A 22,902-nucleotide genomic window follows, 5' to 3' on the forward strand; every position below is an offset into this window, starting at 1 on the left:
TCGTCTTTCATTTCTGCTCCTGTCTACATTAAGGGACTTTCAGATTTGTGGCTTTAAGACGAGAGCAGTATCTGAAGACAACCTTGAAGTTATGGTGTATTGTTCAATGCTTAAAAATCAGCATGGAGTTGGAATCATTCTCTATACCTATTGTCAATGCCTTATGGTTTCTTTTTATGGTCTTTTGTTCTTTTTATGGTTTCCAGTCAATACCAGTGTTCCTCAGGGTTCTGTCCTGGGTCCCCTTCTGTTCATCATCTGGCATTGTCTTCTGTAAGTTTAACATCTAGTTCTATTGCTATGCAGATGACACCCAGCTCAACCTGTCTACCAAACCCAACTCTTCCCTCCCACCTACTTCCCTGAATGACTGAAATAAATTCCTGGTTCTCCTGCAACTTTCTCATATTAAACTGTGACAAACTGAGCTTCTCCTCATCGGCACCAAATCCACAATTTCAAAACTTGACCGCTTTTCACTTACCATTGATCACTCCACAGTCCCTCCCTCCCCTCAGGTTAAGAGTCTGGGTGTTGTCCTTGACAACACACTGTCTTTCCAAGCTCACACCAATAATGTTACCCGGACTGCATATTTTTGTCTGCGTAACATTAATCGCCTCTGCCCATCCCTCACTCCCAACAGAACAGCCATCCACATCAACACCCTGGTTACATCCTGCATTGACAACTGCAACTTACTTCTCTTTGGTCTCCCTCAAAAGTGCATGCATAAACTTCAAATGGTCCAGAACTCTGCAGCTCTCCAGAACCCCCTCTGTTAATCACATCACTCCTGTCATTCAGCAGCATTAAGGCCATCCATAACCTCAGCCCGCTGTACCTTTCTGAACTCCTGCACATCAACACACTAACCCCACTCTCAGGTCTTCGTCTTCTCTTCAACTCACTACCACCCTCATGCCTGTCCAACATGGAGGCCAAAGCTTTTAATTGACCCCCCACCCCACCTCCAGTACTTCCTTCCACCTCACATCCATAACATTAACTCTCCATTTTTAAATCTCATCTTAAAACACGTATTTTTAAACTTGCCTATTCAGTCTTCACCCTGTAATTGTTACTTTGCTGTTTTTGTCTTTGGTTTGTAAGGAGACCTTGAGTTTTGAAAGGCGCCTTCAAATAAAATGCATTATTATTATTAAGAATACTGTCCCCTTCTCATCCTTTTAATGACTGGAATAAAAACTTGACACATTAAATCAATTTGATTAAGTAATTAAAATAGAAATTACGTGGATTTCCAGAGCAAGCTTAAGGGCTTCGCTTTAATGGCGATTTGATCATAATCTTTCGCCATTTCTTTCAGGTTGGCCTACAAAAATACGTCATCACTATACCAGTCAGGGCGTACTCGGGCATGGCTCTGCGAAGACTCGCGTACAAAACACTTTGACACCGGAAGTTAAATCCCTATTTCCGCCACAGCTCTGGCGCTGGAAACACGAGTCTTTTCTGTATTACGGGAAACCACTTAACAGAGCAATTTGAGGCAATACCTAGACGACAAAAATGGTATGTATATTTCTTGGTGTCCGTCTGCTACAAGATTTACATTCTCCCAAAGATTGTGTTGTTTTAACTGTTTACTCCATTTGAGATAGAATGTCTACCAAGGCTAACGCTAGCTTAGCCTTTAATTTAGCCAATCTTAACCGAAATGATCGCCAAAAGATTATTCAAGGAAACTAAGTAAACCCTAACGATAGCTTGCTTCTTGTCATAGATTATAGCACAGTATTATTCGTTGTGTTGTTTGTTTCCTGATTGGTCAGACTCTCCTCTTGTTCTCAGAGACCCATTCTGCTCCAGGGCCACGAGAGGTCAATCACTCAAATAAAGTACAACCGAGAAGGAGATCTGCTCTTCTCCGTAGCGAAAGACACGGTAAGTTTATGGTTTTTCATGTAACTTTTCTAAGTCAGAGAGATATTCACAGATTTGGCCGGGTCAATAACTCATGAGCGGAACACTGTTTTCCAAAACTGACGTTTCTTTTTACTTATAGTAAGGTAGACTGTAAACTAATGTTAACATAAAAACATCTTAAATTGCACTAACCACATTTTGCTATTGTGATTGCAGTAGTTTAACCAAGAGAAGACTAGTTAACAATAAAACTGCACTGCAAGTTTGGTGGCACTCTCATAGCGCAGTAAGTGATGTAGTTCAACCAGGAGGACATTATTGTAGTGCCACCAAATTCATAGTACACTTTAATAATGTTGCAGTTATTGCTTATTTTAACCAGACACAATCCTAAAATGACAAAGCACATTGCTACTAAGTGCTGTAGTGTAACTGAGAGGAGAATATTTACTTGAACACAATACACATGATAGTAGGTCGGTTTTACTTTATAAAATTATTCAAAAAAATAGTTGTCTGAGACTTTGAAATGTAGTATAAACGAAGATATTTTTTGTAACATTTGATTAGAGTGTGACCCTATGGCTTATAGTAGCAGTTTATTATATGTAATATAATGTTTTATTCTTGGGAAAAAATGTCACCCTGCAGCTTATTGGGGATTTTATTGAACATTCTTGTGAAAGATTAAATCAAATTTTGGCGACTACTACCTGTGGCTCCTTTCCCCACATGTCATTCCAAATTCTCTCCTCGATTTATGACTATGCACTCGCCACTGTCCTGTCCCTGAATAAATGCAAAAACATCCCAAAAAGAACTTCAAAATTATGTGAAGGTATATTTTTCCAAATTATGACATGGTGTATAAGCAACATGAGTTCATGTGTTTTAAGTGATTTTGTTGACTACACCTTTCCAGTGGGAAGTAGTAGAATATTTCTGATGCATCTAGTATCGCTATTGCAATTTGCAGATGGTCCTTGAACATTCCAAACACAGCTGGTTGTGAATTGAGGCCAAGGTAAGCTGTCCTGCGTTGAAGAGGGCTCATTCTGAGGAAAACAAGGGTGTAGCTCAAAGTTAACCTCACTGCAATTGACTATGTGATGGTTTTGCTATACAACTGTAACCCGCGTCTAGTTTCTGCATTGTTATGGTGTTTTGGCAATGACTCGAAGACAGCTTGTGGTTTCTGGTTTATATTCTGTATTCAACAGAGAAAAAAAGCACAGATCACCAAGTGGTTTGTGTTGGAGTCAAGCATCTCTCTTCGGACTAAACTGTCAACGACTCTCTTATTTACAATAATACATTGCACATTAAGTACAACATGAGAAAATATGTAGAAAAACAAACATATTATACACTAAAACAGCAAATAATTCATATGAAGCCTGAAATATCTACACAGAAAAATCCATTCAGCACTTATGTATACAAATTCACATTAGTAACACTAATATTTATATAAATCACAGCTGATATTCATCAAGCAATTAACAATTTACATGTACTAAGAAATGAAAGCCACCTCTCCATACCAAAACTGATGAAGGTTAAATCTAATATGATCGGAAACAAATCACTGTTTGCTGACATCTAAACAAAAAATATATACTTTTAAATAAGTCTAGAGACAGAACGTCAATCATTATTAAGCTAGCTCAGACCAAACTGTCAACGGCTCTGACCAGAACAAGCACTGCGCATGCACATACTGCGCACACACCTCCTTCATCACGCACACTACTTACCAGGCAGGAGGATATATAATAAGTGTTTTTTTGTGAAATTCATGTCAATATCAACCTGTTACACGTTTGGCTCCAGGAAAAGAAAATTCTGTGAATATCTTCCCAACTTACTGAAGTCGCAGAGTCCTGCCATGAACTAACTTGAACAACTATAACTTTGTTTGGCAAGTACAAAAAATTGTTACATTTATTTTTTGTTCTCCCGTTGCAGGTAGCCAATGTGTGGTACTCCGTCAATGGCGAGAGACTTGGAACATACAATGGACATACAGGAGCTGTGTGGTGTGTTGACTGTGACTGTATCCTTTAAAGAAATGTACCTGTTCAAGGTGTATAATTACAAATACAATGTTTGCCCTGTGTTTTTCACAGAATGACGTTATACCTTAGGGGTAGGGTTGGTGGGTGCAGGGTATCGGCATACAATTTTTTAATCTTGTGGTATATTTTAACATTGTTTATTTTATATCAAATGTCTTTTGCCTTCTAAATTGATCTGGCAATAAATAAATCTGCCCAATTTATCCACACACCCGCACAGACACGAACACCAGAAGTCCTCCCTGTGTTTTGAGAAGTTCCATTGATAGGAGTTCAGCACAGCCTCAGCAGCAAGCACCTTTACATTGACATTATTCAAACAAAGCCATGAGAAGCTTCAGCTTTGATATGGGCAAGGCAACTCAAGTGGTGTATTTATGAGAGGTGTACAGACGGTGGACCTTTTCTTGACCACACTCTCTTTCTCTGAAGCTAATGTGATTTTGCTGTCTTGATTTGGCTGTGTCTTATCCCTCCGCATGACTGAAGTTTAAAAAAAACAAAACCGTGTTGCTGTGAGCCCCTCATGGCACTCTCTCTCTCTCTCCTTCGCTCTCCCATGCACATAATAAGTTTAGGAATAAATAAGAAAATAAAATAAAAACGGGTCCGAAATACTTTGGCCCCCCACCCAGATATGGTCTATGTTTGGGAAACAGTGATGCCATAGAATGACTAACTGTGTTAAGCGCACATGTTGAGTTTCTTAACCTAAACTCTTAAGGGGACACTAAAAATGTATTGACCGGTTCAGCAGACAACAGCTGTCGCCTGTGGGATTGTGAGACTGGTAGGTAAAAACAAAATGTTGAATAAGACTGAAGTGTGTGCATCATAGTTTTTCCAGTAAATTATTAATTCTTAAGATCCAGTAGTTCTTTTCTGTGCTTATTTGACCCCCCCCCCATGCTACTATGCTACACAGGTAAACAGCTTGCCCTGTTGAACACGAACTCTGCTGTCAGAACATGTGGCTTTGACTTCAGCGGCAACATCATCATGTTCTCCACGGACAAGCAGATGGGTTACCAGTGTTTTCTGAACTTCTTTGACCTGAGGGATCCACAGCAGATTGGTACATATTAACCAATTCATGCACTTACATTTTGCAAGCACTTTGATCATTTTACAATGTTAACCTTATGAACGGTTGATAAGCAAAAGCGACAAGAAAGCCACTTTCATTTGTGTTTGTTCGGGAGTTACTCGCACACAAAAATTCATGGTAAATCATTCCATTGTGGATTATTTCTGTTGCACGATTTTGATTTGATTTTGACATGTGTTGCGAGAAGATGTGAGATCAACATAGTTTGTAAAATAGAGGAAGAGGGAAAATATCAATGGGCAAAGGATGAGAGAATAAGGACTAGAAATAGAGCTCCTGTTCTTTGTTAAGGGTAAACTGTAAATACACCTTTTTAAAACATTCTAGGCCAGTTGAGAAATGTTATTCTGTGAAATATGAAACCTGTGTTGGTAGTGTCTGGCTGGTGTGGGCTTGCTGATAGCCCCACAGCTAAGCCGCCACGTGTTGGAGTTCACCCCAGTGCAAGAGAGGGCCATGCCCCTACGCCTTCAGTTAGGAGACAGCTGTGGGTTGCACCAGCTTTGCGTAAGTTTAAACGTAGACTAGTTTGAGCGTAAATTCTAACTTACGACAGAGTTTAAGCTGTATCTTAAATGTAGGTGTTGCACCAGCTGACATAGTTCCAACATACGTCTAAGTTATAACTTATTTCTTATACCCAGCTCCTAGTAGGTGTAAAGTTCACCGTAAAATCAGGTAGTCATGGCGCATTGTTTTGAGAGGTTGATAATTTAGAGTGAGGACGATCGGAAGGTTTTAAAGAGAACTACGCAACACTTTATGTTCACTAATGTTTATTGTCTACAAGCAGTGTAAGAAGATTTTCTAACAAGTGATTAAAATGTCAGTTTAAAGGGTCTGCATTATTTGGTCTCTGTAATATGGTTACAGTTTACTTATTGATTCCTAATATCTGATTTCGGTGTGTTGCAGTTAACGGTTTTGCCACTCGATGTCACTGTTATATTAAACTACCTTTAGATAGGCTAATAGTTACAGTATGTGCTTCATTAATCAACATGATGGTTTTTCACATTTCACTTACGTTTCTTAGATAGCTCAAGATAGATAGATAGATGGGTACTTTATTGATCTCGAGGGAAATTCAAGACGAGTACGACAGGGACAGACCTACTGAATGTGCGACCTCGGCGTCTCGGTGCACAGGTGAGAAGAGGAAAAACCTGCAAGTGCTACGTAAAAAAAAAGTTAAAAACTGATTGGCTGCAGAAAGCGACAACGTCATATCTGCGACAATGTTTTGGCTAGTTTGGACGTTATGCTCTAGCTAGGTAAGACGTACCTTACATCTCTGTGGTTCAACCAAACAATGACAGAACATAAGTTAGAACGCATCTAGTTTGAACTTACTGTTTCGTGTGGACTTTACACCATAACTTAAGACATACTTACACACAGCTGGTGCCACAGGACTCTTGACAGGGTCCTTGTCTCAGCCTAAGGACCAAACATCAGTGTGGAGTACCTGGCCTTCTTGGAGTTCCTGGGAGGGATAGTGCTCCAACTGGAGACTCCATTGTTCTGTTGGGAGACTTCAACGCTCACATGGGCAATGACAGTGAAACTTGGAGAGGGTTGATTGGGATGATCTGAACCCAAGTGGTTTTCTGTTGTTGAACTTCTGTGCAAGTAACAGTTTGTCCATAACAAACTCCATGTTCGAGCACAGGGATGTCCATAAGAGCATGTGGCACCAGGACACCCGAGGTCGTGTCATCTGACCCCTGCTGTGTGTCTCGGACAATTGCGTGAAGAGATGGGCTGAGCTGTCAACTGATCATCACCAGGTGGTGAGTTGGATGCGCTGACGGTGTAGAAGCCAGTCAGACTCAGCAAGCCTAAACGTGTTGTGAGGGTCTCTTAGGGACGTCTGGCAGAACCCTTTGTGTGGGAGGTCTTCAACTTCCCTCCTCCGGTAGAGCTTCTCACAGATCCTGGAGGAGGCTAGAGACATTAGCCTCGTTTCCACAGAGATATTTGGATCGGTTCGTCTTGGTACAGCACGCGTTTTGCAGTGTTGCCATTCACTAATGTTAGTTAGTACTTTATTGCCTCTGTGGGAAGATTCATTTTCACAGCTGTACAGGCAGGGAGACACCATAGCACACACTCACACATATAACACATTACAGTCCTTTGTGGCAAAGTATAGATATCTATGTCCATGATCACATATTGTTCAGAGTTTTGATGGCTGTGGGGATTAGACTGTTTTTAAAACGTACCTTTGTATCTGACGGACCTGTATCGTCGACTATAGGGTAACGGGGAGAAGCAATGGTGCGGTGGATGATTGATGATGGTCCTGTGTTGTTGTTTATGCGATGCATGTAACGGCCTTAGTGTTTAACTGTGTGAGGTTTGGAGAGGGGAGACCAATGATTTTAGTTGCTATGGAGGTTATTTTAGTGAACATCTTCCGATTTTTGACTGTGAGCATTGTCATGAAACAGGGAGAACAGTATAGAAGGATTGGCTGGATGATACATTTTGTACAACATTAACAGAAGGTGTGGGGAAACCTGAAGTCCTTTGAGTTTATGGATAACAAAGTCTTTGGTTGGATCTTTTGTGAATGTCCATTGTGTGTGGGTCGAAGCTAAGTTTATTGTCCAGTGTGACTCCCAGGTATTTGAAATACTCAACTATGTCAATTGTGGTATTGTCAATGATGATGGGATGAGGTGTTGCGATACCAAGACATTTGGTAAAATAGTTCTGAGCAGCAGATGCTCAAGGCATTTCATGGTTAAAGATATTAGTGCAATTGGTTGTCATCGGTTTCCTCTACGTTTGCTCCTTTTCTTCCACCGCACCTCTCTGTTTAGTGGTATGACTGGTTTGGTGTTGCTTTGTGGGGAGCTGCTAAGGAGCAGCAGTTCTTCTCCACTATAGGTGAGTAGCTTGTCACCGTTTGCTGTGTTTTTTTCGAAGCACTCACAGAGCAGAGATAATGGAAAGATCATGCAGGTTAAAAGGAGATACCTGTACTTTGTCATTTTGCCGGTACAAACATGACATTCATGACAGACGGGCGCTCAGCCTGTACAGACCATGTTGTTGCAGCAGAGCATGCAGCATATAGCCCTCGGTACACCCCCAATCCGGGAAAGATTCTGAAATAACTGTCCTACTTTTTGGGACCCTTCCTTTGGAGTGCCAAGAATATCAAGAGCTAAACACTGCAGTCCGCTCGATTTGTTGAAAGGATTGTCACTTCCCGTATGGCAAACAAAACTCCGCCATGTTAAGATAGATAGATGCTTTATTAATCCCGAAGGAAATTCAAGGTTGGTACAAGAGACCGGTTCTGCAGCGATACATTTCACGCTGATTTGGCTTCATCTCGGACCTTTGGAAAGGGGAGGGGGAGGGCATGTTACAGGTAGGATGCCCTTGGAGGGGGGGGCATAAAAAACACTACTTCCATGCTATGCCTGTAGAGGGAGGCACAGATTGAATGCAGGGAAAAAACGTTGCCCTTAACACAAACGTACAGTAGCAGAGTGTGTAAGGGGGTGGGGTGGGGGGGGGGGTGTGTGTGTGCAAGGAGCGTGCGTCATGTGTTTGTGTGTGCCTGGCCTCTCCGGGCTCGCTCAGGTCAGAATGTTCTCACTCGCGATATCCGGCGAAAACACTGCGTGTGCTGCGGAGACAACCTTGGCGCCTCTCAGAGTTCGCTTATAGGACTTCTGAGACTGCTGACGGGTACCGGCAGGCCAGGCGTGCCAGGGCTGTTGAAGAGGCAAAAACTCAGGCCTGGTAGGAGTTCAGGGAGGCCATGGAGGACTTTCGGGCAGCCTTGAGTAAATTCTGGCAAACCGTCCATCCAGGAAGGAGAGGCAGTGCTTCAACAACACTGTTTACAGTTGGGGTGGGAAGCTGCTGACCTCAACTGAGGACATAGTTGGGCGGTGGAAGGAATACTTTCGGTGGAATAATCTTCTCAATCCCACCCTCAAGTCTTCCATTGTAGAAACAGAGACTGAGTCCTCAGAGGTAGACTCGTCCATCACCCAAGCCGAAGTCACCGAGGTGGTTGGCAAGCTCCTCGGTGGCAAGGCATCTGGGTGGATGACATTCTCCCTGAGTATCTTAAGTCTCTGGATATGCAGGGACTGTCATGGTTGACACGGCTTTGTAACATTGCATAGAGGTCAGGGACAGTGCCTCTGGACTGGTAGACCGGGGTGGTGGTCCCTCTTTTCCTTTTTGCAGATGTGGTCCTGTTGGCTCTATCAAACCTGGACCTCTAGTGCGCACTGGGGCGGTTTGCAGCTGAGTGTGAGGCAGCTGGGATCAGCACCTTTTTAAAATCTGAGGTTCTCGACCGGAAGAAGGCGGCTTGCCCTCTATTAGTTGGTGGGGAGTGGAGCGCGAGATTGACAGACGGATGGGTGCAGCGTCTGCAGTCATACGGCCGCTGTATTATTCCGTTGTAGTGAAGAAGGAGCTAAGCTGAAAGGCGAGGCTCTCGAGTTACCCGTCAATCTCAGTTTCTACCCTCACCTATGGTCATGAGCTTTGGGTCATGACCGAAAGAACAAAATCCCGGATACTAGCAGCGGAGATGAGCTTCCTCCGCAGGGTGCCTGGGCGCATGCTCAGACATAAGTTGCGGAGCTTTGTCACCAGGGAGGAGCTCGGAGTTGGGCCGCTACTCATCGAGAGGAGTCAGCTGAGGTGGCTTGGGCATCTGTTCTGGATGCCCCCTGGACGTCTCCCTAGGGAGGTGTTCCAGGAGAGACTATGGCGGGATCCCAAGTCCCTTATTTGCACCGAGTGTCCTCCGAGTTGTCTCCTCCACTTGCGTCTTAGTCCTGCCCAACAGAGATGCACGGAGAAAACAAAGCCGAGGAGAGAGGACCGAGGAAATCAGCTTTAAGAGACATGAAACGTTTCCTTGACAGCATCACATGACGCGACATCAGCTGATCACGTTCAGCTGTCAATCAGCCTAACAGCTGTTTATGGCCACACAAACACGCACTGTATTATTTCTAATCAAACACCTGAAGAACAACCTGCAGTCTACTCATAACCAAAAGGACAGTTTCTACTGACTAAAAGATTTCATTTTGAATTGTCTATTTATTATAATACAGTTTTGACTTAACCTAGCCTGTATTTCAAAAACAAACTCAACAAACAAACTCCTAACCTTATTTTATAAGCACAGATATTTATGTATCAGGAATACTGAAAACAATTGATTAGAATCTAAGTGATGAAACGTTCAGAAAATAAATAAGTGAGAATATAAAACAGACTCCCTCTTCATCAAAATATCATCCTCATCATCTTCAGACATTGTTCAGAACATGATGGATGTATTTATTTTTGAGAAGTTAAAGAGCTTCATATTTGGTTGTTAATCTTCACGTCAGACTCCCAGCTCATCACAGACCGACCCTTTACAAACTGACTAACTGATGTTCATAGTGTCTTTAAATGTCCGACGTTCCTTTTAGCGTCTTTTTAATGTCCGTCTTTTCTCCAGTATTAAACTCCGCTCATGTTGAGAAGTTTCATTGAAGTCTGATCCCGTGCAGCGTCCAATCAATGAGTGATATACGAGAAGGGGGGGTGTCTGTCAGTGAAAAGACTTCCGTGAAGTCAGCTCTCGTGTCTCCTCAGTCATCGCTCCTCGGATCAGCCTCCTCTCTCCTCGATCCTCTCTCCTCCTTTCGCTATAAGAGCTTTGGGACGATCCTCAACATGGCGGCTCTGGAACTACTTCCGGCTCGGCAGAGGACCGAGGAGACTGCAAATAAGGGACTTGGGATCCACCCTATGTCTCTTGGCTGGCCTGGGAGAGCCTTAGGATCCCACTGGAAGAGCTGGAAAAAGTGTCTGGGGTGAGGGAAGTTTGGGCGTCTCTGCTTAGACTGCTGTCCCTGGCCCTGGATAAGTGGTGGAAAATGGATAGATGCACGAGGAAAAGACGGGAAGTGTCTCTTTGACTCATGGCGATGAAAGACAACTGCCAGAATGCACAGCAGGCAGCTCCCACTGTAGCTGAAGTGCTCTTGTATATTTCTTTTTTTTTTACAAGTCTGCCACATGAGCCGTCCCCGGCCCCTCACAGCTGCCGGCAGTAAGCAACTGCCTTACCGCTATATTGCGGCTCGAAGAGAAAGCCACAAACATCCAATTTGACAGCAAGACCATCAAAATCCCCTTCATCCTGATCAGATTGAAGTAGAAATGTCCTTTTTTCGCCATTCTCCTTTATCAGCATTCAAGTTTTCTTGTCTCTGGGGAAGATGAGGGCGGGATGCACAACCATTAAAAAAATACTACCAGGTTTTTAATAATACAAAGCTTAATATGTGAAGTATCCATTGAAAGTCAATTCATTACAATTTTTATTATAGAGTCATGGTTTACTTAACTATTTTAAATGTACTTCTTACCTTAAATGATTTATACATTACCGTTATAGTTTGTACGTCAGTCTATTGTCTCTTTGGTTAGCTCCTGTTGTTTGTTTCTAATTTTTTTGTTTTATCCTGTTTCTGTAATAATGTATTTATATTTTGACAGTACACTGTAGGAGATTCCATTTATTGCTTTCTGTGGTATGACAAATGATCTCCTTCTCTATCTTGTAGAAGACAACCAGCCCTACCAATCCATACCCTGCAGTGATTACAAGATTACCAGTGCTGTGTGGGGTCCTCTTGGAGAGTTTGTTATTGCTGGCCACGAAAACGGGGAGATCAATCAGTTCAGTGCTAAGGTGAGACACGTATGTTGTTAGGGAATCAAACAGAAGAATTTTTTAGAAATGGTGGTTGGCCTAATACTCTAAAACAATAAAATGGAGTGTTGAGGACTTAAATTTACAGTCAATTTTATTTAATATCTTGCATTAATGCAGAAAATCAAATACTCAAAGCACATTTGAGATTATTGCGAGCTATCCAGGAGCTCAGCTCACAGAAAATGTGTTTCATTTGAACTTATAGATTTTAGATCCTAATGTTGTGACTGTGTTTCTTATGGACAGTCTGGAGAAATCCTAAAAAAGGCCAAAGAGCATACCAAACAGATCAATGACATCCAGACATCAGTGGATCTCACTATGTTCATCAGTGCCTCAAAGGACAACACTGCCAAGGTTGGACGCCTGTTTATGCAACATCTACATGGATTATGTATTCAAAAATACTGTTTGATTTTGATATTGTTTTACTCTGTCATAATCATAATTTTAATTGTATTTTTTTGTCATCTTTTTTCCACTAAGCTCTTTGACTGCACTTCTTTGGATCACATCAAGACTTTTAGAACAGAGAGACCAGTCAACTCTGCTGCCATCTCCCCCATTATGGATCATGTAAGTTAAGACTTTAAAAGTTATCTCTGAAAACAAGTCAATCAACCTTTATTTCTATTGCGCCAGTGTCTTAAGACACTTTACAAGAAATGGGGACCAACTTTTATCAATCATGAGCACAGTACTTAGCAACATTTAGCGAAGTAACAGTGGCAAGAAAAAACTTCCTGACATACCAAGCAGCCGGCAAAGAACTAGTGGCGACAAAGGCAAACTGGCGTGTCCTCATGTAACTTCTATCTTGTCAAAAAGTTGCGCTTGAGCACACCACAAAGACTATAGCCATTAGCCCAATTTGTAGCATAGGTACCTATTGAGAATTATGTCTGACAGAAAATTGAAAATGGCACGGGCGTTGTCAGTCCTTGTCTTGTTGTCTTTTAGTGGAAAAAGAAAAATGCCTGGAAATAAATGGAAGTGGTGCATAACCTGACACATTGATCAAATCTAATGTAGAGCTGTTAACTAAGGGGAATACTTCAGCTTGGTTGGGATTGGGTCAAAAAGACAAGTACGAGCTGTTTAACGAAAGACGTACAAATGGAATGTTTGTGTGATTATGTAGGTGGTGATGGGAGGTGGACAGGAAGCAATGGAGGTCACAACGACCTCTACCAGGATCGGCAAGTTTGAGGCCAGGTGAGGAAAGTTTTGCCGTTAAATGTTGTAAAAACCTCTTCAGCACATTTGTTTACATCTAGTGACTGGTTACTTTTTCCCTCTACATGTTGTATCTGATAAGTCTTTTTCTTTTTTATAAGATTTTTCCATGCAGCATATGAAGAGGAGTTTGGCAGGGTCAAAGGTCATTTTGGCCCAATTAACTGTGTGGCATTCCATCCTGATGGCAAAAGGTTAGAGACAAAAATACTTTACATACAGCATCCTGAGGTAGTCTGGTCAAAATATCCATGTGTTTCACTACTAACAACTTCTTGTATTGTGCTTATTCTTTACAGTTACAGCAGTGGAGGTGAAGATGGATATACAAGGATTCATTACTTTGACCCACAGTATTTTGACTTTGAGCTTGAAGCATAAAGTCAGACTTCTTGATTCCACAGCTTCAAGTAAAATGCCAGAGGAGGCAAAACAGACTAGACCTAAAACCATATGCTTTCCATTGATCACCTTGCCTCTTGTCCTTTATCTCATGCATAATGTAATATGATGTTGATAGATAACTTCTATTAAAGATAAAGGTAATTTCAGTGGCTATTGACTTTGTGGAGTCTTTTTAGTCTAGAACTGTATTGGTAGAATTACAGGCTCTTGATCCAAAATTGACAAGACATTACAGCTAAACTCCCTAGATTAAATGTGATGCAATTTATAGCCTATTTTTATCTGGAAGTTAGAGCCCATTAAAACAAAGTAATAAAGTAAACGTATATGCATTACAAGCATTTATTGTAAACCACCTCCCATCTGCTGTAAGGAAAAACAGACCAAAGAAACTGAACCAATGGCAAGCTTCCTGCATTTAGAAACTGCAGGCTACTGAACACCCTGGCAAAATGAAGTGCAAGTACAAAGACTTGTTCCGAGTGACATTTCTACCATTGTCTTCTAAGAATGCAACTTAGAATTGAGACAATACTATTGTATAGATAAGTCACCCACAAAGAGGTAATGTTAACAGTAGTGACAATGACTATTCAGATGAATGAATGGCAGATACTAAATAATACAGTGAAGTGGTGCATTGGAGATAATAGAAAAACAGACTAAATGTATTCTAGAGCTACATAAGAAAGATGAATACTGAAAGAATAAAGTGACCATAGTGCAATAATAAGCTATGAGAACTGATATCAAACACAATAAAGTGGACTAGTGCATGAAGACCAATATAGGCATAATAAAAAGCATTAGGGGATGTAAAGGAGCAAAAGTGCCTATTGAACGCATCATGAATCTAGGGCATTATTAACCCCTGTTCCTGACATGATACCATGTCATTTTTGGTAGCATTGGATTCAGGACTTCACTGACTTTCAATAGATATCTATATATCCGCTGTAGGTTTAAAATTGAGCCAGATACGCCGTGCTACATATAAAAGAATTACAGGCACTTCAGTTTTTTACGGTGATTTCCGGTTTTAACCACAAGATGGAAGCATTGCCGTATTTTTGAAGGTGGAAAAGCGGTGCGCCGAGACATCAATGTTTGATGGTACGCCATGGCCACGCCCTTAAACGAAATAACGTGCGGAGCACAACGAGAGATCTTCAACATGTCTAGAATACACTGACACTGAGTTTACGATGATCGGATAAACACTGTTGTAGGAGTTCGTTCAAATAGCTAACCTGTGAAACGTGAATTTCGGCCATTTTTGTTGCATTCAAAAAAATATGGCGGACTTCCTGTTTGGTTATGACTATAGGTGTAAGAGGATTTTATGTAGGTCCTGACATGCCCAATGAGCATAAAAAAATGTGTGTATGTAGGACAAAAAAACCTCAATGGGGAGGCCTTTTTGAACATTTCAAGGGGGCGCCACTGAGTAAATTAGCCACGCCCACTTTTTATGCCAACATGTCTAGTTTTATTTTTCCACTGGGATCATGTGTATGATGTTTGATGAATGTATGACTATAATAAGGCCCATAACAAACTACTTCCTGTTTGTGACGAACAACGTGTCCGTATGACCACGCCCTTTGAGGAAATAACGTGCAGAGCACAACGAGAGATCTTCAACATGTCGAGAACACACTGACATTCTCATTGTGTCAATCAGATAATTGCTTTTGGAGGAGTTTGTTCAAATTGCTAACCTGTAAAACGCGAATTTTCTTCCTTGAAAAAAAATATGGCGGACTTCCTGTTTGGTTTTGACTATGGGCGTAAGAGGATTTTATGTGAGATCTCGCATGCTTAATGTGCCTAAAAATTTTCATGCACGTACGATGAAAAAACCTCAATGGGGAGGCCCTTTTGAAAATTTGAAGGGGGCGCCACTGAGTCATTTTGTGATTTTCTTTTTTACGAAATGACGAAAATATCAAATTTTTCGCCAGACCCGATGACGTTGGAGATTTTCATGAGTTTTCATTCACGTTCAAGCCTTCAAAAGTGGCTCCAAAGAGATGGACCGGAGAAAAAAAATAATAATAATAATCATTTGAAAAACAATAGGGTCCTTCGCACTGGTCAGTGCTTCGGTCCCTAAAAAAAAAAATCATTAGGGTTACAATAGGGTCCTTCGCACTGGTCAGTGCTTCGGTCCCTAAAAATCTTTTGGGTTTCAATAGGGTCCTTCGCACTGATCAGTGCTTCGGGTACTAATTATATATTGACTTGACACAAACACCAACACATCACCCCCATCCTCAAATCCCTTCACTGGCTCACCGTCAAACTCAGAATTGAGTATAAGGTCTCCCTCCTCACCCCTCAGTGCATCCACGGATTTGCCCCCCCCCCTTACCTCATCACCCCCCAGACCACTTTACCCCCAACCTCTGTTCAACGTCCACACAAATCTTTTATTTAAATCTCATGATTCATATCTGGCAAAAACAGGAATGTTGGGACTTTCCACTGCACGGATGACAGCAGAAACTAGTAAAAAGAGGCCCGGTCTCCCATGGTGTGCAGTTTAGTCCTGAGGCCTATACTACGAAGTAGGATTTGAGCTTAGCGGGGTAACTTCAGGGTTAACCCTGGGATTTCAGTCCTACGAGGGTCGATTACTTTATACCTGGGTATATCGCCACGGTAACTTATTCTGAACACCTAACCTGCTCCAGAGCAGGTTATGTTGGAGAGAGGAGATCAAACTTTGAACATCTCCGCCCAATCAGATCTTTTGATCGTGGAGCTCCCGGAGCTGATCGAGAGGGGGGAGGACACTTAATGTGTCCCGCATGGTTTTACATTAGACTATAGTCCATTTAGTTAATGATTATGTTTCACTGATATCCTTCAACTGAAGAAAGCGCTGTAATATTTTTGTTGAAGATGTACAATTACGAATATTTTCTTGTGGCTTTGAAATGTATACTCATTAAAGTTTAATGTCTCAAAGTCGCTCTGTTTGTGATGGTCAGAGCTGCAGTTTACATATAACTTCTAAAACATTTTCTACTCTCCACTTTAAAGAGTCAGAGCAACACATTCAGTTCAGAGAAGAAATGAATTATTATAGTCAGTTCTAAGGTGAACTAACGATGGGACAAATATAAGCTGCAGTTTTTACTCGCAGATTTTCCCCCCTTTTTTTTGTCTTGCACCTGCATTTGTTACTGCAGCTGTGTCTCTTTGGAGCCTATTTGTCTTAACGTATTTATATCGTTAATATAGTTTTTAGTTTTTGTAAATATGTTTGGAGATATGACGATCTGCTGACGCGGTGATGATTGTGATAGGTTAAATGACGCTAAATCTGCCCCTTTTACTTGAACGCGCTCTTGGCAACCCTGGGTTGACGGATCAGGTTGATAACCGGCATCATAGGACTGATAATCACGATCTAGTATGTCAGAGTTTGTTAAACCAGACAACCCAAAGAGACTCTGGATATGTTGAACTCGCTTCGTAGTATAGGCCTCTGGGGGGGATGGAGGAGGTTGTTATTTCCAGAGCAGAGGCTCAATGTGGAGGATTGTGGGGTGACACAGTGTCGTTACCATCTTCGTTGTATGAACATTTATTTGCGTGTTACATCAATTTCATTATGTAACCCGGTTAAATTAGAATCTGTTATGTGATTCTGAGGTATGAGATTTACTAATAAAGAAACATACTGTAAGTGCAAAATCAAAGTACTCAGAACTCCTTGCCTAGGAGGAGTGATACATATAGTAAATAGTTCAAGTGATGTTGTTCTTCTATATTGTAAACCATGGAATACCTCTTGTTCGAACATTTTGCTAGGTTTGAACTGCTGTATTAAATGTGACTACAAAGAATATACATAATTCAGAGAAGATAGTCTGTGGTATCCTGTAGAATCACACAAAGTAGTAAGAGTGATGTAGAAGGTTTGAACTTTTTGACAACACCCCAGTTTCATGTAGGCTGTGGAAATAGTTGGGTTGGTGAAGCAAATAATATTGATATTTATTACTTTTTACATCTGCCTGTTGTATTAAATAAAGTAATATCATACTCAAAGTCAAGATACTGTATTTGGTGATGCCAGAGTGTTATCGCAACATGTTTAAATATATGGAAAATAAAATCGGTCTGGATTTGGACAAAAGCAGAAGAATTACCAGTAGTCTTCTTAATTGCAGTCTGCTTTCTTGGTTTCTTTGGACAGCCCCATTCCACAAATGCTCAGCAGCCCCTATGGAGTAAAACTGTAATACTGGGAACAGTATTACATCAGTAACAGTAACAGTATTACATCAAAGAAATGCCCTAATAAGCATAAATAAAAAGTGGACTCACAACAATCTACAGCCATCTATTTACATGTCTGGACCAGAGACAGTTTAGAAGACAGAGGATTGCGTAAAAGCCTTTTGCACAATTTAAAGGACAATCCCATTAGTCTGAAAGGTTCTACATAAATAAAGTTTGATTGACTGAACGATTGATTTGAATATACTTTGAAAATTTGGGATCATAGGCTATTGCTGTGTGATATTCCAAAAATGGCCACATGGTGTCAGTGTATGCTCAAACATGAGCTCATTCTGACACTTCAGGGCATCTTCAAGGCAAATCTTTGGTGACCCTGTTATGGTTGAATGAGATGGTCTATTTTGCACCCCCAAGTTCTCCTGTCACCGAGTCTCATTGTATGCAGTGCAAACAACACAACTACAGAAAAAACAACACAACAAAAGTTAGTCTTTGTAAAGCTAGTATTATTATTTTACAGTCTAACATGCTGCAAGTGTATAGCACCTGGTGGGAGTAAAGCAAGGCAATGCTATACAATTTATTTAAGTATAATTTCTTTTCTTGTTATTTAAAGGGTTAAACAAACAGTTGCTGCTGTTTCAAGTTAACGTGCCTCTAAATTTAGAAAGCTAAATCAGTACAGGGGGGTTCCATTTGGTTTAAATAATTCATACATATCTGAGGGGTGAGTCAATGTAGCTCTGAACTCAACCCATAATATTACCATTTCAACGAGGTCAGTTCTGATCTGCTATAGCAGATGGCTGTGTTTAATTAGTCATGTTCAGGAGGCCACTGGCCCTGAAAATGTAAGTAAGACTGTAGATGTGAAGGTTGAGTAAGGAGAATGTGGTCGTAATACTGCTGTTTCTCAGGCCACAAGGCTAAAGGTCAAACAGAGAGCAGGGTTTTAATGAAGTTCACCTTTGTGTATTATATCTTAACCAACTGGGTGGTTTTGACTCACCTAGTGATCACAGAATGATGCACTTGGTCTGTTTATAGGAGACATTTTCAATGTAGTTGTCACTAATTAACTTAATCAAAAAACAGTTCAGGTTTGTTTTTATATTAACTGATGAATATTTCTGTTAATCAGTTTAATCTTTAACTTTGTTAGAGGCAATGACAGAGTAACTGACAGTCCAATAATGGTTAATATCTATACTACTATTTTGATTTCCTCTTTGCAAATATTATGAACATAGCTCAGCTCTAATAACATACAGTCTAAGTGTGTCACCCTGTACTGCAAATCTTCTCCAGTTCTTTTTTCCCCATTTATTTTTGCTTATAGACCTCTGCCAATGGCTATAATGTCACCAAAGTTCCTTAAAGCTCTTTAATATTATCAATGGGCTTTAGAAAGCTTTGAAGTGTATTGATTTTGAAAACCACAAATATTCTTAAAAAAAAAACATTCAGACAGAAACTAGCAGAGAACCCACATTTATTTAACATTATCAACTTTACGCTAACACCAGAAACATCTGTCAACATTATCAAAATAAAGAACAGAAATCAATCCAACATATTTACAGAGACAAGCAGATTCAGACTGACTCAAAACAAACAGTTTCATATGAAACTGCAACAGTGAATATAGCAAGCCTGTGTTCTTTTTTCATAGTAACTTAAAAATTAAAAATCTTTTTTCTCTTGACAAACAATAGCTTCACTGAAACTTTAAGATTGTTCTCTGTAATACATCACAAAATAGTTAATATTTGGATTAAAATATAGTAATATATAAAGTTAGTAAGTCTCTATTTAAAAGACATTTTAAGTGGCTATGGTGTCCTAGTTTCTAATTGCTTCTTTCCTTCAAGAAGGGAGGCATCTTCATTCTCTCCATCAATCTTCTTCCTTCTCTCCTTCATGGTGTTATTACCCTGGTTAGAGCAACCATTAATATCCATTTTCATTTCATATCCTAAAACTCATTCCAGGTCAAGATGTTGAGCAGTGATCTAGTGAATGTAGTCTGTCGTCTTGTTATCATGACGAAAAGTGGCATCTTAAAGTCTCTCACACACGCATACATATTTACATTTACATATATCCATACACATATGTATACATATACACACATATATATAAATATATACTCTTAAATATTTCTACTCTGCAAAACAGTTCATCCAGTACACTTTGAGATAAAGGTCGATCACTCTTTCTTTTCAGAGGGAGAGGGGCTCTCCTCTGTTGGTTGCATGGCCTCAGGGGCTGGAGCCACTGCCTCCTTTGCCTCCTCTTTAGGGGCCCCCTCTTTAGCTGGTTCCTCCTCTGCTTTTGGAGCATCTGTGGCAGCAGCGGCCTCCACCTTCAATTCCTCCTTTTTCTCCTCTGCAGCAGAACGTTTCTCCACTGGCTTCTCCTCAGTGGGTGTGGTGGCTGCTATAGCTTCCTCTTTTACAGCCTCACTCTTTTTGCTCTTCTTTAAGTTCAGTTTGAAGTTGAAGGTCTTCTTCAGAGAGAACTTTTTTTTTTAGGTGTCTCTTTAGCTGCAGCCTGTCCTTTTGGTTTGGCAGTCTCTCCATCTGCAGAGGGTGCAAGCTCAATAGTGTTACCTCCAGTACCAGCTTCATGCTCCGGGGCTGCCTCAGCTGAGCCATTGGTCCCAGCAGCATTCCCATCACGCTTTGTAGAAACATCCCCATTGGTTTTCACATGGCCATTCTCCTAAAAAAAAAAAATGGTTGTAAAAAATTGGTAATCTATTATTGTTTCTGAACAATTCACCCTATCACGCAGAAACAGTAGGCTATACAAATAAAAAGACTTCCCTCTGCACATGCAAAAAAATGTAATGTAAATTTTATCCATTAACCTTTTTTTCTGCTCATCAATTAACCGCCGTGTCGCTTGTCTCAGAGGCGATGCCTTGCAGTCCCCACAATTGACGATACGTGGCGGTAGCATCCCGTAGACAGACTAATGTACCAGACCGACAGTGGTTAAACAAAGACAAGGATGAGGCTCATTGACGGAAAAACGAAAATCCTTTCAATTTCTGTCTACTTCAGTGGGGGGGATACATCATATAGCCCACATATAGCCCACTTAGGCGAGAGGAGCCTATATCTCCCTTTTTCTGGATAACAAAAGCCTATGTAATTCTACCAAATTGGCTAAATCCAAATCATAACCACCCAACAAGGGTCAAACGTGTTTAGGTAGCCTTAATGTGCGAAAAAGTAACCAGGTCACCAAGAGGCTTTTATTTAAGGGAGGATAGGGAGACTGCCTACATGCACCCCACCCCCACGCCACGGCCAGCCGGTCGTTTCTTGCATTAGGTCTCGTTTACCAACAAACACAACCTGCTGGATGTGATCATGAATGTATCCTTTCCACCTAAATAGCCTGGTACAAGATGTATTTTTTTAGTTAGTTCATGAACAGCCTCGGCAGGAGATAATGATGCCAACAAGACCCAGCAGACTCACCTAACATGTCCCCACATTCAAGTTTTATCAATTCAACATCGGGTAAATATTTGCGATGTAATTTTTTTCAGTGTGAGGAAAATGATCTTAATTAGCCTACTATTCACATTGTAGATTAACTGAATTAAAAGAAAGTAATCGCAACTCAATGCATGGCAGTTACCTGTCCATTGGTTTTAACAGCTGAAGCTTCAGGGGCAGAAGCGTTTGCCTCTCCTGCTACATCTGCCTTGGATGCTTGGGATCCCATTGCTTCGGCGAACTTATGTCAAAAGCAAAACAAAAACTTCAAATTAATCCAACAGCAATTTGAATAAGGAATCCAGTGGTGAAACGGTGAAATATTAGGCTTCTCCTCAAATAACTGCAACTTCCCTTCAGTGCTTCTTCAGACCGACCACCCCTATAGAAAGAGAGCAATCCTGTATGCTTAACAGTGGTTCTACGCAAGGCTCCAAAATGCAGCAGGTTCCAGGTTCCATTGTGCATGACTGACATCAATCACTCAAATTCTCCATAATTGCTCCCGCCTCTTCAAAGAATAAATATAGCTTAGTTGTCTGTTCAATAGACTACACTAGTATATAATTGACACAATATGATTTTGCTACGTAAGCATGGGTCAGCTCCTATGAAAGGGTCTGGGAAGCACAGCTAGAACACTTAAACTCAAATAATATAACACAATATTTGCATTTGTAAGAAATGTTACAGCTATTTCTGTGGACTCTTGTATCACTCAAACTTTAACTTATGTTGTGTTTTTATTAGTGTATTTTTGGAATCCAATGTATTTTTAAAATAGGTTCTATTATATGTTTTACCTCTGCACTATAAAAAGCAACCTATAGAATCTACTCAATAAAATTGGTGTAACAATTTGCACTCAGTTTGATTGTGTACATTTTACCTAATTTTTTGGAGCAGAGATTACCTGAATGTATCAGCTATAATATACTCACATAAATTAGTTAAAGTCTACTTAATCTTTTGAAATACATTTAACAACTAGATACCTATGAAAAGTGAGTCATATTTACTCACGATTATAGTGTATTTGTAGCACATATTTTATGTACTTAATATTTTTTAATACTTATTAACCAAAATAACAAGTTAATTACTTTTTTAAAGAAAGTTTGTTTCACCCAAAAATCAATGACAGACACAAGAGACAATTTTAACCATGACATGTACTTTTTTAATTGTTTTATCATTAAACATTAAGGACAAGTAGCATTGAGCCCGAAATATGTAACATGTAAACAAACAAAACCTGTATGAGACAAGCATCTTTTACAATTCAGGAAAACAAAGTGTTGTACAATAGAAAATATTTTTGAGACCTGAGGCAGATTGTATTTTGCTAAACTTTTGGCTAAATGGTGTTAAATATATTAATACAATAAAATAGTGTAAAAAATGTATCAGTAAAAGTCAAGTCCAGAAATAATCTACACACAAGAATTTCAAAGGGATGAAAAAGAAAAAAGTGTACAAAATATATTGACGGTGTATTTCAGTGTCTAGGTGTCTGAAATACAGTATGTAATGTGTAAACTTAACAGATGCTGTTCATGGAATCAGGTTAGATCATAACTTTACTCGAGTAGTATTCAAAACATGAAGTGTTTTGTCTCTTTCCCCTGAGAAACAGTCATCCAAAAA

The 22,902-nt window shown here is 40.4% G+C and overlaps 2 protein-coding genes across 2 annotated transcripts; one reads left to right on the forward strand and one right to left on the reverse strand.

Annotated features, from left to right (window-relative positions):
* The first annotated feature begins 1,416 nt into the window (after window positions 1-1,416).
* Window positions 1,417-13,632, forward strand: eif3i (eukaryotic translation initiation factor 3, subunit I). Its single transcript, XM_079368705.1, has 11 exons — window positions 1,417-1,536; window positions 1,816-1,908; window positions 3,859-3,946; window positions 4,693-4,758; window positions 4,894-5,043; window positions 11,694-11,821; window positions 12,092-12,202; window positions 12,332-12,421; window positions 12,987-13,060; window positions 13,183-13,275; window positions 13,381-13,632. Exons 1-11 carry the CDS (start codon window positions 1,534-1,536, stop codon window positions 13,460-13,462), a joined length of 978 nt encoding a protein of 325 aa, XP_079224831.1. The 5' UTR covers window positions 1,417-1,533; the 3' UTR covers window positions 13,463-13,632.
* A 6,062-nt stretch (window positions 13,633-19,694) lies between these two features.
* marcksl1b (MARCKS-like 1b) lies at window positions 19,695-21,521 on the reverse strand. Its single transcript, XM_079368667.1, is given in 3 exon segments — window positions 19,695-20,266; window positions 20,269-20,467; window positions 21,398-21,521. Coding segments are annotated over 3 exon segments (600 nt in total). The 5' UTR covers window positions 21,485-21,521; the 3' UTR covers window positions 19,695-19,952.
* Between the last annotated feature and the right edge of the window lie 1,381 nt (window positions 21,522-22,902).

The sequence above is a fragment of the Symphodus melops genome (assembly GCF_947650265.1).
Source record: "Symphodus melops genome assembly, chromosome: 18".
Lineage (NCBI taxonomy): Eukaryota > Metazoa > Chordata > Actinopteri > Labriformes > Labridae > Symphodus > Symphodus melops.